This window comes from Lagopus leucura, unplaced genomic scaffold (genome assembly GCF_019238085.1).
Source record: "Lagopus leucura isolate 7727_CA_CO unplaced genomic scaffold, USGS_WTPT01 Super-Scaffold_100002, whole genome shotgun sequence".
Taxonomy (NCBI): domain Eukaryota; kingdom Metazoa; phylum Chordata; class Aves; order Galliformes; family Phasianidae; genus Lagopus; species Lagopus leucura.
This window is the reverse complement of record NW_024962263.1, coordinates 811,110-827,397: the sequence shown is the minus strand read 5'-3', so window position 1 is coordinate 827,397 and position 16,288 is coordinate 811,110. Positions and strand designations below refer to the sequence as shown.

General features: G+C 37.7%; 1 protein-coding gene across 2 annotated transcripts; it reads left to right on the top strand.

The window, feature by feature from the left end:
* The first annotated feature begins 31 nt into the window (after window positions 1–31).
* On the top strand, window positions 32–14,425 carry TRIP13 (thyroid hormone receptor interactor 13). Of its 2 annotated transcripts, none has more exons than XM_042869004.1 (14): window positions 32–131; window positions 330–432; window positions 2,005–2,170; window positions 2,462–2,591; window positions 4,305–4,360; window positions 5,793–5,883; window positions 7,371–7,443; window positions 8,256–8,319; window positions 8,617–8,703; window positions 11,411–11,517; window positions 12,558–12,711; window positions 12,893–13,005; window positions 13,726–13,795; window positions 14,267–14,425. In XM_042869004.1, the coding sequence occupies exons 2-14, from the start codon at window positions 341–343 to the stop codon at window positions 14,360–14,362; spliced, it is 1,299 nt and encodes a 432-aa protein (XP_042724938.1). In that variant the 5' UTR covers window positions 32–131; window positions 330–340; the 3' UTR covers window positions 14,363–14,425. The 2 variants fall into 2 exon arrangements, with proteins under 2 accessions (XP_042724938.1, XP_042724936.1); XM_042869002.1 differs by having other exon boundaries at window positions 32–223.
* The last annotated feature ends 1,863 nt before the right edge of the window (window positions 14,426–16,288 follow it).

Below are 16,288 nucleotides of genomic sequence, written 5' to 3'. Positions count from 1 at the left end.
CGGCGCCTCGGCTGTGCCGCGTGCCCCAGAACGGGCAGCCCTCGCAGCGGCCCGTGCGCGGAGGGGACGAAGAAGGTGCCGCTCCTCAGCTCGCCCGACTTCAGGTCACCGTCCTCGGGGCCCTGTCCGACGTGAGCTCCTTTCCCTTCCGTGCCGCTAACGCTGAGCGAGGAGCGGGCCGAGTGCCTGTTTATCGCAAAAGAAAGAAGGAAGGAAGGAAGGGGTGTGTTGGTGGACTGGGGGACGTGGTGTTCCCGTGCGAAGAGGGGCTGTTCGCGTTGCTGGCTGCAGCATCACTGAAAGCCTGTTTGTTGCCCCTTTCTCCTTAGGAGCAAGAAGGATGGATGAAGCGGCTGGGGATTTGAAGCAAGCCCTCCCAAGCGCGTGCGATACCCTTCAGATACACGTGGAAGTTCATCAGAAATCAAACAGGTCTCTCTCGGCTTTTAGGCTTTGTGGCTCCTTGCTGTGAATTTTTCGTCTGAATAATAGAAAAAGCGTATGTGCGTGAAAGCGGGAAAGGGAACGAAGTGCGTTGGAAAGGATCTCTGAAAACTGCCCTGATCCAATTTAGTCTGAAGGCAGAGCCTTCTGGTCTTTCAGGTTATTGATTAATCGTGTTTTGAGATTACGTAGTCACTCAGGACAGCTGAAGAGGTGTTTGACCCTCCTGCCTCGCCAGGAGCTGTGTTTTGTTGCTGGCTAGAACTTTGCTTGCGGCAGCTTGTGTCTGTTGCACACACAGCAGTCTTGCTCTGCATTCTCTTAACACATCAGTGAGTTCTTCTGTGTCTGTGAAGTATTTCTGCAGCTTGGGGCTGAACAAAACCATTTCTTTTCACATCTTGTTGGTGGCTGCCTTTTGGGCTTGCTCTAGTCCACTTAAATCTTTTACAGCAGAGCACCAAACTACTCACAGTAATGCAGGTGTGGCCTAACAAACAGCCAGAATCACTAGTCCTTTTCAACAGTTGCTTTTTGTCTAGTTGACCTCTGGTCTGTCCTGTTATCTGGGCAATGAATGCAGAGGCAAGACTTCATTTTTACTTTTATTGAATTTCCAGAGATTTTTGCTAAACCTTATGTCTAGCCTACAGTAGTCTGTCTGAATGGTAGCTTTGCTTTCTAATATGTTGATAATCCTCTCTGCTCTAGCATCATCCATAAACTTAATGCAGTTGCATTCCATCCCATTGTCCAGTGTGTTAATGAAGATGCAAAAATAGTATTGGTCCCAACATTAATCATTCCCTACTCCCTCCCTGCCTCGTATACTTGCTGCTCCACTTGGACTACTAATCACTCTGAACAGGACAGTCCAGGCACCCTGTCCATTTGTCCACTCCTTGTCTTACCAGTTTGTCTGTTGGGATTAAATGGGTGAGTATATTCAGGGCCCTGCTAAAAAATATCCACTGCTTTGAAGAAGAGAATCTTCATCAGGGTTGAAAGACAAGATTCTGCACTCAAATTTTAAAATTAACACCTTTCTAGAATCTTAAAATACTCTTCCTTTTCCTGTAGTTTTCACCTGTTTTACTGGAATTCTCCTTATATCTCTAGACAGAGGCATGCTATCAGTTGTTCATAGGAATAAGGAGGTAATTGAGCTTCCAAGCTAATTTCAGACTAGTAGTTTGGCTTTGAGTTTGTCCACTATTCATAGTAAAACAGTCAACATTTTGATACATATTGATTTCTGCTCTTGGAAATGTCTAGCTTTGTTATTCCACGACCCCTGGTTTGATTGCAAACAGATTGAGCAATGTTTTCTGTAATATCAAAGTTATTACTTTGCAAACAAACTAAATCTATTTGGTTGTTTCTGCAGAATGTTACTGCATTTGGTGTGTGTGGTAGTTTGTTTGTTTGTTTTGAATGGAGATAATTTTCCATGGAGGGAGGCTTACTGTAGTAGATAAAACACTCTGATATTTCAGATACTAGATATTACTTACCTTCTAAAGGTTAATGCCATAAATAACGCTGTTTGTTTCTTATTAGTACGGCAAAGAAAGAAGATATCAGGATGAGTGTCCTAAAACTGTTGAACAGACATAACATTGTGTTTGGTGATTACAAGTGGATGGAATTTGATGATGGCTTCCTTAACAGCAATGTGCAATCTGTGTCAATTGTGGATACAGAGCTGAAGTTGAAAGAAAGACAGGTATCAATCAAAAATGTACAGTTTTGTTCATATGCATATGAGCTAATTGTAGAGTAGTGATAGCCTAAGAACACATGCTGGATGTGTAGAAGAAGGTAGTATCTTTTACTAGACCAACTGGCACAAACAGGGAAAAGTTTTTTGAACTTACACACTCATTATTAAGATCTGAAACAGAAACAGTAGGTTTCAAAACTGAATGTTGGCTGAACACTGTAACTTTCATATTTTCTAATTATCTCTGAAGTGAGAAATAACGATGTACTGAAAGTCTTTTTACATCTCTCCTAGCCTATTGATTTGAGCAAAAGCAGTCTTTCCATTCATATTTTTCATCTGAACGAAGAAGGGCCAAGCGTTGAAAACTTGGAAGAAGAAAATGAGGATATTGTTGCAGCTAACCACTGGGTGCTACCTGCAGGTACCTGCCTGATAATTCTGAAAGATCCAGAGCGATTACAATGAAAGGAAAACATGGAAAGGCTAGAAGTGTTTGTAGGGTCATTTTTTAAAGGTAGTATGCGCATTGACTACATAATTTTGTCCTTTGTGGATGGAACCAATCTCTGGAATTATTTTAGTGGTTTTGACTGAGTCACTTGTTGCACTGCCTCCTACTACAGTCACTACAGGTGATCCTACAAAGTGCCATTTTTTTCTGTAATTGTGGTCAAAGTAATTGATCCTGTGGAATAAAGCTTGAAAATATACAGTCAAAATCACAAATGCTTAACTCTACAGGCATCAAATTTTAATTTGATGACCTACAAGAAATTCATCATTTTAAATACTGGCTTTCCAGAGCCCAGAGCTAGCTACCAGCCAGCAAGGCAGTGCTGCTGTTGCATTCTTAAATAGAAGCCAGTGGGTTGGCAACACTTGAATCTCTCTTGTATAAAACCTTTATCAAAACCACAACAGAAAAGGTCCAAGAGCTGGTAGTGCCTTGTTAACATGATGCACTGTAGGTTCCTGGTTCTTGCATCTTTTGCCTTTCTTTTTCTTTCTTTTTTTTTTTTCTTTTTTTCCTGTGAGAATTGATTTCTGAAATAATTTCAGTTTGCTTCCTGTATGATTGTTTTTAGAACCTGGTAATCTGGGGAAAAGCCTGACATTTTAAACAAATAACACTATCCTGAATTTCTTTTGACAACTAAATCATAAAATACATTTGTTCATAAAGCCATGTGCTAACAACATATTGCAAAGAAAATTGGAACAAGTTTTCAATTAGATATTGTTGCTATTGTCAGTAACCCAATATCTCGCTTTCAGTAAATTTGCAGATTGTTTTTCTAAAGAGAACAGTAATTTGCCTAGAGAGGAAATGTGAAGCTTACATCACGTGTATGAAGTAAGCTTTTTCCCCAAGAGGGAGCAAAGAAATTGAAGAGATACAACGTGCTCAAAAAGCTTCTGGAAAGAGTAATGGTTTCTTCTGCAGCAGAGCAAGGCCTGCCAGTTATTATTCTCTTGTGCCTGTTGAGGTTGGACTCTGTATCTGGAAGAAGTATAGATGTGAGCTTGAGGCCAAAGGAGTGCGAGTCTGACAATTCCTGTGCTTTTCATATTGTGAAAATATTTCATGTTTTCATGTTGTGAAAAGTGTAAATATTTACAACGTTCCTCCTTGAGGAGAATTCAGTCCATAATGGGACATTCCCATTGTATTATGGTTTATAGTTCTTCATCACAGTCCTTTTTGACTTTTTCCTGCTGTAAGGTAGAAAGCAACAGCTGGAAATGGTTGATTTGATCACAACTATAGTTTTGTAAAATACTTTATTTAACTGCTTTTTATTTTCTTCCTCTACCTGTTGATGTAATTTTTAAGAAATGTTGAATATAAGTTCACGTATATGCTCTATGTATATATAATAATATTCCATGCATTATTATATATGCATATGTAATATATATAAATTTAAGTATAGAGCCCTTAGAAAGTAGGGTTTGCTTTATGAGAAAATAACCCGTTTATTTTTTCCATATACTTTGAATGCTGTCCTAGATCTGTTCTTGATCCTTAATTTTGTCTGAGAATAGTTTGAAAACTGCTTTGCAATGCAATGGTAGATAACGAGATCCTGAATTGATCTGCCTTAAACAGCTGTGTAATGTATTGCTTTCACAGCTGAATTCCATGGCCTTTGGGAAAGTCTTATATATGACACTGAAGTAAAATCACATGTAAGTAGAAAATTGGTAACAAAATTGCTTGAGAAGAAGTAAGATTTGAAATGTATCCAGCATGAAGTAGTCTCATCATATGGAGAATTTTCTTGGCAGTAACCAGCTTGAGAGAGAATTCTGATGTCTGCTTAGTATACACTCCTGCACTGTGAAGAGTGGCATAGTTTTAGCCATTTTGCAAATCTTTATATATTTATCAAAATTTCTGTGTATTTTTAGTAATTCTGTACTTAAATGTAACTGTTGTATGCTTAACTAAAGAAGACAAAATTGACATTTTAAGATTAATCATCATATCTGAAATGTGTATTAGTAGATACTACTACAAAGTCTGCACCACAAAAAAAAACAAATTATATATATATATATATATATATATATATATATATCTTAGTTTCCATGTTAGAAGTTTCACTGATGATCATCCCAGAAATTATGCTTCATTTCTTCAGATGTGTTTGCTCAATTAATTAAAAAAATGAAGGGACTTCACTTCTGCAGCTTTTTGTAAAAGTTATTTGAGTGAATGTTCATTTTTTTTATGCCATGGAGCTGGCTGAGTGTGGTTGGATTTCCAGACTCTGAAATGATTCCTGTTGAGTTCCAAAATAGTACCTGTCTTTCTCAGGATATTGCTGGCAAATATGCTTGATGAAGCTCAGCTTTTTTTTTTTTTCTTCTTTTTTTCCCTGCTGTAATTGCTCCATCTTGTGGCAGGAATGCTATTTTATTGTCTTACTAATTCAGGTGGTCAATAGTATTACAGGTAACAGTAATAAAATAAAAAGATGTCAGGTGTTAAATGAGGGTAGCAATCTGAATAGATTAATATCTCATGGGAATATTCATGTAATTGAAGGAATTCTCTACTTGTGAATTCTGCAGTGAATTAACATTTTATTTAGAAGTAAACATTCAAGGAAATTATATGCAACTTCATTCATTTGGAAGGATAACAAGTCTGCAAACACCTGATAGAAATACAGAAGCACCTAAAATATGGCAGTAACTGCTTTGCTTAGTGAGTTGATCACAGCAGACTGAACAGATGTGTAGCTGTAATAACAATTAAACCAGAGTGTGAGTCTCTGACTGTACTTGGGATCTGAACTGAGCATACACTACAAGGGGGACAGTGACAAATGAAAATAATTTCACATCTGTAAAGCAATTAGTTTATTAATGTAAAGGTTCTGAAATCCATTTGTGGCCAGTGCATGCTTTTTTTTTTTTTCCCAAGGGCAGGCAGGAAGTGAATTTCCAGCCTTTACAGAGAAATTGTGGTCTAAGACTGAAAGACTTGAAGCCAGTTTTTGTTGTTGTTAGGGTACGCAGCAGAGATAATTAGCAGATTGCATCCACTTGTAATTGTATTTGCTGATATGTCTCTAATTTGTGTGTCTTTTTTTTTCCCCTGCTCATCTATTAGTTACTTGATTATGTCACGACAACATTACTATTTTCTGACAGAAACGTCGACAGCAACCTGATATCATGGAACAGAGTTGTTTTGCTGCATGGTAAGCATTGTGTGTCTTAAAATAAGTTGATGCACTGACAATCTGTTATGCTTCCCTTCAGGAAAAACCTGTGTAGTTCTTCCATGTAATGAAATTATGTGTTCCTGTGCTACAGTAAGCAGTGCTTCTAGACATATTCTTTCTGTAGCACAAAGTACTATGAAAAGTAATGTCAGAATCAAATCAGTGTTCATACTTACTATGTTTTGCAGAAATTTAAGTAGTAACATTTTATAAATGGAATAACAATAATCAATGTTCTTCATTTGAATCTTTAAGATTTTTTTTTTTATAAACTGCAAAAAATATTGCAGATATTGTGCACATCAGGAACCAGTTTGATGACAGTTCTTTGCAATATTAAAATTCCTTAATTATGTCTCCTTTATGAAAATTTTTGAGGAAACTCAAATTTATTCAAGTGTTCTAATATCACATTCTGTTGTCAAGTATGAAGGCAGTACTCTCACTTGTTTAATTATTACTCTGACTGAAATTGTAATGTTCAGTCAATCCAAGCTTACTATAATATTAATTATAAAAGAGATTGGCATCAACTGAATCAGTTTTGCTGCAAATTGCAGCTTGCTATTGATTGATTACAATTTTGTTAACCGGACTGGTATTCAAAAAATAACACTCATAACAAACATTTCCACAGTGACCTTTTAATTCTACGTAATTTGTAATGTTTAATGCACCAAGATTTTCCTTATGTATATGTGTACATGCAAACACACATATGTATGTGTATATATATACACACGTGTGAAACTGTAGTCGTGAGCTCTTTATTGCTACCGTAATGAAGTTAATACTGGAAAATCCCAAACTCGTAGTGCTAAATACCACATTTGTGCTGTAAAGGCAGTACTAACTTTGAATGGAAGTTCTGTCAGCTATCTGCTGTTCCCTGTTGTTTAGAACCCAAAAGTCAATCTCCATACATTCATACTCTGCTTAACTACGTTTTTCTGTTTAGAGAAAATCTCTGTGGCTTTTCTGTAGGGCATCATGGCAACAACAAAAGGTTGTGCAGTATGCTTCCTAAGATACTCTTAGTTGCCTCATAGTGGAGATAGAGGAATGTGAACAGTTGATGAAACCAGACATGATGGGTTTCAGTTACGCATGCTAGCAGGTTGCGTTTCAGAAAGATAGAAGTTTAAGCACAGGTTTTTGAGAATGCTAACATACAAAAGCCCAGCAAGAGCAAAACTTTGTTCTAATGTTGTTTGATTATTTTGACTCTATGGTGTCTGTACACAAGCTGGTATATCAAAAATGATGCAGCTTCAGAGCTTCTAGAGCACGGCCCTAGAATGGTAACTGGGTATCTTCTCAAAATACCCTGATATTCCCAGTCCTTGTCTTCTGTTGTCTGCAATTAGTGATTTAACGAGATACAGTAGTTAAAAAGATATTTTGTTATCAACAACCTGATGTAGATTCTTTGTAATATATGTATGAATTTGATTTGAATCCAGGCCCTCCTGGAACTGGCAAAACCTCTCTCTGCAAAGCATTGGCTCAGAAGCTGACGATACGACTATCGTACAGGTGACCTTTCTGGAATTTCTTCACTTTAGCTTATTGGTCTTAATTGTTCGTTCTCAGTAGCCCAAAGATGTGTAATACTTGATTTCAAGTGCTGACATTCCTAGCTCTGCATCTGCAATAAAATTGATCCAATATAAAAGAGAGAGAGACAGAGTATTATAAATCCTTCTGAATGTATGATGGTTTGTGTCAAATTGTGAAAAACAAATTCAAATGGCAATATAGTCATTTGTTTGTGCTTATAATATACATCTGTGAAGGTTAAAGAGGGAAGTATCACAGAGTATTAAGCCTATTATTTGTATATTCATGTTCAAGAAAACTTGCTTTTAGTAGCTACCAGTGTGTTTTGTACTGGAATTCTCTGAATGCTGAAGTCAGTCTGTATGTAGGATATATCAGACAAGTAATGAAGTTAACTATAAACTTGTTATCAAGTAGTAGCTGAATGAAAAACCTTCAGACAGTAAATAAACTTCACAGTCTTACTTGGTATACTGGAAATAATGTTGTATGAACAGAGGAATGAACTCATTAACATGGAAACAGTTTACTAAACTGTACTGAAGTAACAAATCAAAAAAATGAAGGAATCCTGGTAGGGATTTATTGTGAAGAGCTAGTGAGACTAGTTACTGGAAATTATAATTAAAAACAAACCAAATGTTGTGTTTTTAGAAGTGAATTGAAGTACTAATTCAAAAAAATTCCGTGGTTGAAGTGGAGGGTTTAAGCCTGAGGGGAGTTACTGACCTTACTGACTTATTTACAGTGCAGTAGAGTTGATGCTTATTTTTTCCTTCATATTTTAGGTATAGATATGGACAGTTAATTGAAATAAACAGCCATAGTCTTTTCTCTAAATGGTTTTCTGAGGTATGTATTGATTAGTAATAGTAAGTAATTAATTGTTGATAGTAAAATTGATAGTAATTAGTAAGTCGACTCTGACAGTATAAATTAAACTGTATCTATTGAGTTTGGTTCATAACAGTGTTTGCATCAAAGATTATTCGGGATACTTAATGTGCTTGAAAATAATTGAATAGAAGCTATATTTGAGGTTTACTTTAAAATAAACAAATGAAAAGTAGTTTTCCATTGCTCAACATGGTAAGACTTGAAAAGCCTGCTAAGGAAATAGTTAAATATATTCATATGACCTCTTTCTAGAGTGGCAAGCTTGTAACCAAGATGTTCCAGAAGATTCAAGAGTTAATTGATGACAAAGATGCTCTTGTGTTTGTACTGATCGATGAGGTATGACTCTAGTAGTATTGAAGTATGTAAAACTTAGCAGAAAGTCTTTAATTATGGGTAAGAATTCTTAAAGGACATTAAAATAATAAGACTTTTTTGTAAACCACGTAATTTTCTACAGAAGAATGAATTTTAATATTGACTGGAAGATTTGAGAGATCTCAAAAGGACACATTGTGATTTAGCAGACATATTCCAGCTGAAAATGAAGCAAAATCTGTCTTAGTGAGATAGTGGAGGTGAACCACTGGTTCACACTGAAATGTACTGCCCACTGCCTCACTGTGCTGTGCTCTTATCTACTGTTTGAATGTTTCAGCCTTTACTGAATCCACCTTGGACAGCATGGGCCAGTACAATCAAACAGGAAGCATTACTTTTGGGGCAGCCCTCGCAAAATGTGCAATATCAATAACATATAAGTAACAAAACATTTACATTTTTTAATACTTTTGTTTTACGTACCTTTTAAAAAAAGGAAGAAAAACATAAAACTAGAGGAATATTTGATTTTTTTTTTTTTTTTTTTTTTTGTGAAATTAACACATCAGTCTGGTTTGATGTTTGATGGCAGTGGTTGCAATTCTTAGTAGATCTCCAGGTATTCATCAGAGATTTTTTGATGAATTTTGTCTCTTCCTTTTCCTCATCCCTGAAAACATGGTCCACAGGACCAGAGGCAATCCATCCATGGGTCTTGAGGGAACTGATGGATGAAGTTGCCAAGCCAGTATCCATCATATTTGAAAGGTCATGGCAGTCTGGTGAACTTCCCACTAACTGGAAAAGGGGAAACATAACCACGTTTCCAAGAAGGGAAAAAAAGATCCAACGAAATACAGGCCAGTCAGTCTCACCACTGTGCCTGTCATGATCATGAAGAGATTGTGCTGAAGGCCCTACTCAGGCACATGGAAAATAAAGATGAGGTGTTTGGTGGTAACCAACATGGGTTCACCAAGGGCAAGTCATGCCTGATGAACTGGATGGCCTTTTGTGATGGAGTTACAGCATCAGTGGATAAAGGAGGAACAACTTATGTCATCCACCTGGACTTGTGCAAAGCATTTGACATGGTTCCACACAACATCCTGGTCACCAAACTGGGGAAAAAAGGATTTGCTGTACTCCCTGGATAAAATTGGCTGGGTGGCTGCACTTAAAGTTAAGGTCAGTGACTCAATGTCCAATAGGAGACCAGTGACGAGTGGTGTTCCTAACAGATCAGTTCTGGGAATGGTGCTGTTTAACATCCTTGTAGGTAGCATGGACAGTGGGACTGAGTGCACTCTCAGCAAGTTGGCAAGCTGAGTGGTGCAGCTGACAAAGCAGAGGGAAGGGCCACCCAAAAGGACAGACTTGAGAGGTGACCCATACCAAACTTGGGTTCAGCATGGCCAAGTGCCAGGTCCTGCACCTGGATTGGGGCAATCCCAAGCACAGATACAGGTTGAGTGGAGAAGGGCTTGAGGGCAGGCCTGAGAAGGAGGATGTAGGGGTATCAGTTAATGAAAGACTCAACACGAGCCAGCAGTGTGTGCTTGCAGCCCAGAAGGCCAATCGTGTCCTGGGTCGCATCAAGAGAAGCGTGACCAGCAGGTTGAGGCAGGTGATTCTGCCCCTCTGCTCTCATAGGTCCCCATCTGGAGCACTGCATCCACTTCTGGGGCCTCCAACACAAGGATATCAAGCTGTTGGAGCAGGTCCACAGTAAGGCCACAAAGATGATCAGAGGGCTGGAGCACCTTCTCTACAGGGTCAGGATGAGAATTGGGGCTCTTCAGCCTATGGAAGAGAAGGCTCCAGAAGGACCTTATAACGGCCTTGCAATAACTGAAACAGACCTACAGGAAAGCTGGGGAGGGACTTTTTATAAGGACAGGTAGTGACAGAACAAGAGAAAATGGCTTTTAACTGGATGAGGGTAGGTTTTAACTAGATATTAGGAAGAAATTCTTTACTGTGAGGGTAGTGACACGCTGGAACAGGTTGCCCAGAGATGATGTGCATGCCCCCATCCTGGAGGCATTCAGGGCCAGGCTGGAGGAGGCTTTGAGCAACCTGATCTAATGGGAGGTGTCCTTGCCTGTAGCAGTCAAAAGTGAAATCACAGCTGTGTATTCTTCACAGTTCAGAGGACTGTGTTTTGCCAGTGTATAAAAATGCATGCAGTTATTTGCCATCACTTGAGTCAGCACTGCTCAGCACTTTTCTCCTCACACCGTGGTTTCAGCTGGCGGTGCATTGATGGCACGCTGGTTGTTGCTGAGCAATGGGTGCGTGCCTGGGGTCACTCCATGGAGAAGAGCCACTGCCTTTACAGTGCATGGCAGGGGCAGGAAGCATTGCCAAACTGAGCGAGGCTGCGAGTTGGACGTGCCTGATTTAGTTCTTCAATACTTCATTAGCTTTCTTATTTGAAGTTCCCATTGCAAAGCTTGTTTTAAATAAAATTTATTTATTTTATCCTTTTTATTTCCCTTTCTCCCTTGATATTCTCTTTGCTCTCTCCCTTAATTTCTATCTAACAAAAGATTTTGAAGGTGAAATTTCAGATACTAAACTGGATCTGAAGGTATACTGAATTCCTTGCCTACTGACAGCATTCCAAATGTGCAGTGTTTTGTGTGTGAGTGTTGGGGTTGTTTGTTTCTTAGGGTTGGGGTTTTGCTATTTTTTGGAAGTCCTATGTTTTTTGTTTTTGCAGGTGGAGAGCCTCACAGCAGCACGCAGTGCCTTCAAGGCAGGCACAGAGCCTTCAGATGCTATTCGTGTAGTGAATGCTGTTCTGATGCAAATAGATCAGATTAAAAGGTAAATTCATTTTATTGCAAGGGCAAAAGGTAACTGTGGTAACTCTAAATCTTAATTCACATTTGGAACGCTAATCCAAATTGGTTAACGAACAATTCTTCATTAATGGTGCTAATTATGAAAGAAATTTGAATCATCCACAAGAACGTTTTGCCTGTTAGTAGGTGAACTAATCTACTAATCTGGGTATGATAAACTACAGATAATACAATTCCATTAAAGCTGTAGAGGGATGACAGATTGGTCATCATATCTACTTTGGAGAGATAAGAATAAGATCAGTGAAGAATGTGTTTGTCATTAACAGCTTCAGAATATCAGTCTAAAGCAGACTTGTACAATGTGTTGCTTATAAGCAATCATTAATGGTTCTTGGTCCACTTTGCTGGATTTAATACAGCACATCTCTTGTTTTATTATGGCCACTTCCTCCTTGGGCAGACTTGGCCCTGCTAGCACAAAGACAGGTGTCCTGTTATTTGGCCCTGTGTTGCTGCTAAAGGTAAGTAGAGTTTATTCAAACACAATACAAAAGCTTCATTGAAAAATTGCTGTGGTTAAACCTTTTCTTTATATTTTTGTTAGAGTAAGGAGTTACTTCTCTTTTAAGCTCACTTTAATGTCATGCAGTGTTGAATGTGTCATGTTAGCAGTTATACTACTTACTTCCTTCTGAAATGAAATGGAAAACACATGGATAAAATATTCCAGTTTACAAGTCTTAATTTTGTAACTTTATGGCAAAAACTGTGAAACTGTGCTGGTAGGCTCTCTTCATGCAAAGTAGTCAGTGTGTACTACTACTAAATAGGGTTGAGAAACTATACTTGCAAAATAGCTGAAGGGAAGAGACTATGTGTTGAAGTAGATTGGTGAAAGCTGTCAAAGAGCATGTAATTATTAGCTGATAAGAATGATGTGGCTGTTGATTGCAAGAAATGGCTTGAGTCGTTTCGTTAAGAAGGAAGGTATTCATTTGCCACTGCCAAGTGGAGCCCATTTATGTACGCGTGACCTAAGAATGTGCTTTTATCTTGAAGGTATCCCAATGTGGTTATCCTGACTACTTCAAATATTACAGAGAAAATTGACATGGCATTTGTAGACAGAGCAGACATAAAGCAATACATTGGCCCTCCATCTGCCGCAGCAATATTCAGGATATACCTTTCTTGCCTGGAAGAGCTGATGAAGGTAATATTTTGAAAGTAGAACTATAAGCCATCCTTTTTTATTAAAGATGATGTTTTCCTCAAACTTCCTAAATAACAGAAACACACAAATTTTATTCCTTCTCTATATTTACAATCTTAGAATTTAATTTTCAATGATTTTTTCAAGGTTTCATACTACAACGTGTAACTCTTCTTTCTAGTGCCAAATAATATATCCTCGACAGCATCTCTTGTCACTCAGAGAGTTAGAAATGATTGGATTTGTAGAAAACAATGTGTCCAGGTTAAGTCTGGTACTAAAGGAAATCTCAAGGTAATGTTTTTTAAATTCTACATGATGAGTGTATGTGTGCGTGTCTGCATTCATATTTCTATATAAACAAATTGTGAAATTATGTCTAAAAGTAATTGTATTTAGTAACAGCTGGAGCCCTGAAACATCTTGAGCTTACTTGTTGCTTGGGGTCTTTGTTTGTTGGGGTTTTTTTTTGTATTGTGACTAGTGCAAAACATCAGCAGATAAGAAGTGGGATTGATCGGGATTTGTAAATATTTCTTGGTATCAAATGTGGCTGGTTTCTGCTCTGCCCTTTGAAATTCTCTAGACAAATTGCTGTCTGACTTACTGAGATGCCTGAAATTTCAGTGGATATCATGGAATCATAGTTGGATCTTAAAGGTCCCTTCCAAACCAAACTGTTTGCAAATCCTGACTAATAGATTTCTCCTCTAGATTCATGAGATGCGTCATAGTGATTGTGGAGGGGCTTGATAAAAGCTTTGGTAGGCAAATGTGACTATGCTATTTCTCTACCCTTTTTTACTTTCTTGCACCATGTGGCCTCCCATACAATATCTGTTCATTTTCAGCTTCTTTTAAAACTGCTGCAAGTGAGCAAACAAGGTATTAAGACTTGAGTTTCATTAGAGTAATTTATGGGTGAAGGAGAATGGAAATGTCATCTTTTAAGAGTGAATATTTAGCATTTAAGAGTGATTATTTAGCATTGTTTATGTCTCTCTTTTACTATAGAAAAAGTGAAGGTCTTAGTGGCCGGGTCCTCAGAAAACTCCCTTTCCTAGCACATGCACTTTATATCCAAGTAAGCTTTTTTCTATTCTATGTATTTTCGGTTTGATTTTGAGCCAGCTAGGAAGGCCTTTGAATCCTTGCCTGAAGTAAATGATTAGTCCTAAAACTTTTTGCTAATCTAAACTACAGTTTTCTACTGCCATAATGTAAAATGAAATTGAAGAAGACTGATATCACTACTGATAGATTGTGACAAACCATTCATATTCGTTCTCTCGTGCTTCATTGCTGAAAGAAACCCCTGTCACTGCGTACATAATACTGATGTGTTCAAACGTTTGTTGAAGCAAATTCTCAGTAATGTTGATTGACTCAAGTCTTTACATAGTAAAGTTAAAGTCAAACTATGCTAGCTGGTTCATATGAGGTTTAGCATTTTGAGTGCTTTGTAACATGACAGTCAAATATTTCCTTTTCAAATAACTGTGCTTTGTATGCCTATTGCTGCGATGGATCTAACAGGATATTTTCATGTTTTCAGTCCCCCAGTGTTACAATGACAACGTTTCTTCAGGCTCTTTCACTTGTAGTAGACAAACAATTTGAAGAAAGAAAAAAACTTGCAGACTGTGTGTGATAGTTCACTGCTTTATGCATTTCTGTATTGTTACCATTGAAAAGTACTTAACTTTGCATACAAACTGCAATTTCTATGCATCTATAAAACAGATTGTCAAAACCTTACAAACCCTGGAATGCTTAACCCAGTTTTTCAAAACATTTATTAATAAACAGTTTTTACAGCACACTGTGCAATTTTATTTCAGTGCTGTGAGGCAACTGAAAATGTTCCTTCTAGGAAGAATTTTTACATCACTTGCAGTTATTAAAAGTGGGCAGGCTTCTGATCCTCGTGTCTTAACTTTCTATCCATAGATTAGTTTTTATACTTCTAGTTTCTTTCAAATTCTTGGAAGCAATAGAAATTCAGTATTTGATATGTGTGCAGTTAATGTACTAATAATTACTTCTGAAGTAGTAATGAACCTAGAAAAGACTTAAAGTGCTCAGTGATAAGCAGATGTTTTATGCTGACATCCTTTTACCCTGAACCTGAATATCAAGGCTTGTTATTTTTTATTACACCCTATTCAAGTTTTTAACTCAAGAGATCACTTGACTGAATTTCTGTAATGCTACTTTGTGTTGCTGCAAGCAGACTGAAAAAAAATTCACTGAAAAGTAACTAAAATATTCTTCTTCAAAAGGCCAAAGCACAGCATCACACCAGACACTGTGAAGAAGAGATCAACTGCCCTAGCTAAAACCAGGATACTAACCTATAAGTCTTAGTGTAACCTTAACCCCAACCCCAATCTGAACTGTAACCCAAATCATATACATAACTCTAACCCCTAAACATAAGCCTAACCCTAACAGTAATCCTAACCCTACTCTTAAACATAACCCTAATCTGTACTTCTAACCTTCAAATCTAATCCTAATTCTAAACCCAAGTCCTAACTGTAAATTTCACACTAATGATGATCCCTATCTCTGACAGGAATCCTAAATGGAACACTAATCATGTACAAAACTGTTGGAAATATCCAAATAATTTTCTAGGACGGTTTCTCTGATAAAGCAGATTTTATTCGCAATTGCAATGGCAGCCTCCTGCAAGTAGGAGAGCCCCGAGAAAACAGCATTGCATCTTTTATCCCCTACTGCCCGCCGCTGATCTCTTTCTCCCCTGGTTCCTCATTGGCTGAGTACTGCAGGTTCACACTCTTTCGTGACACTTCACTAACCATACAAACACCAAGTAGACACAGATCTTGGCTTCTCAAACACACGTGTCTTAATTGACTTCTAGCAATTGTTCTCTTAACAAACATTTTGGTCATAACTTTTTGGATGTCATTTTACAACATAAACATAGACATAGTCTCTCAACTGCTTAATTACCCCCTAACATTTGTGCCCCTTCACACTGTTCTTCATTGTTCTGGTCATTCATCTGCCCTTGCATAGAGATAAGCTCGGAAGGAGGATAGAGGGGAGTACCTTGGAGCCTGTCTGTGGCATCCTAACCTTCCCACAGAGTGAGACAGTTCTGCTTTGTGTAAAGGTCCTGACTCCTTGAAAGTTTGTTCGATGTATTTTATTTCTGCTGGTCTAATGAGCAGCCTTACAACATGTTTCCTAGTTCAGCATACTGTATTCATATTGTTTAGAACATTCAAAATCTTTGCAGCTTTGTGAGAAAGTGTTTACTAGGTAATGTAGTAATTATGTTTCTAAAATATGTTACTGATATGTACGGTATTCTTACTTTCTACATCAGCTATTTCTAAGGATATGTAACAGCTTAATTCTTGAGATCAATTTCCCTTTTCAATGTTCAATGCAGAAACAACACTTTCATTTCCCACAAAACCATAACACTAAACCAAAACCACAACTCTAAACATAATCCTAATTATAATTCGAATCCCAGAAGTTTGTGACAGCCTAACCCAAAATTGATAAACATAATTCTAACAGTAAAACCAAATAAAAA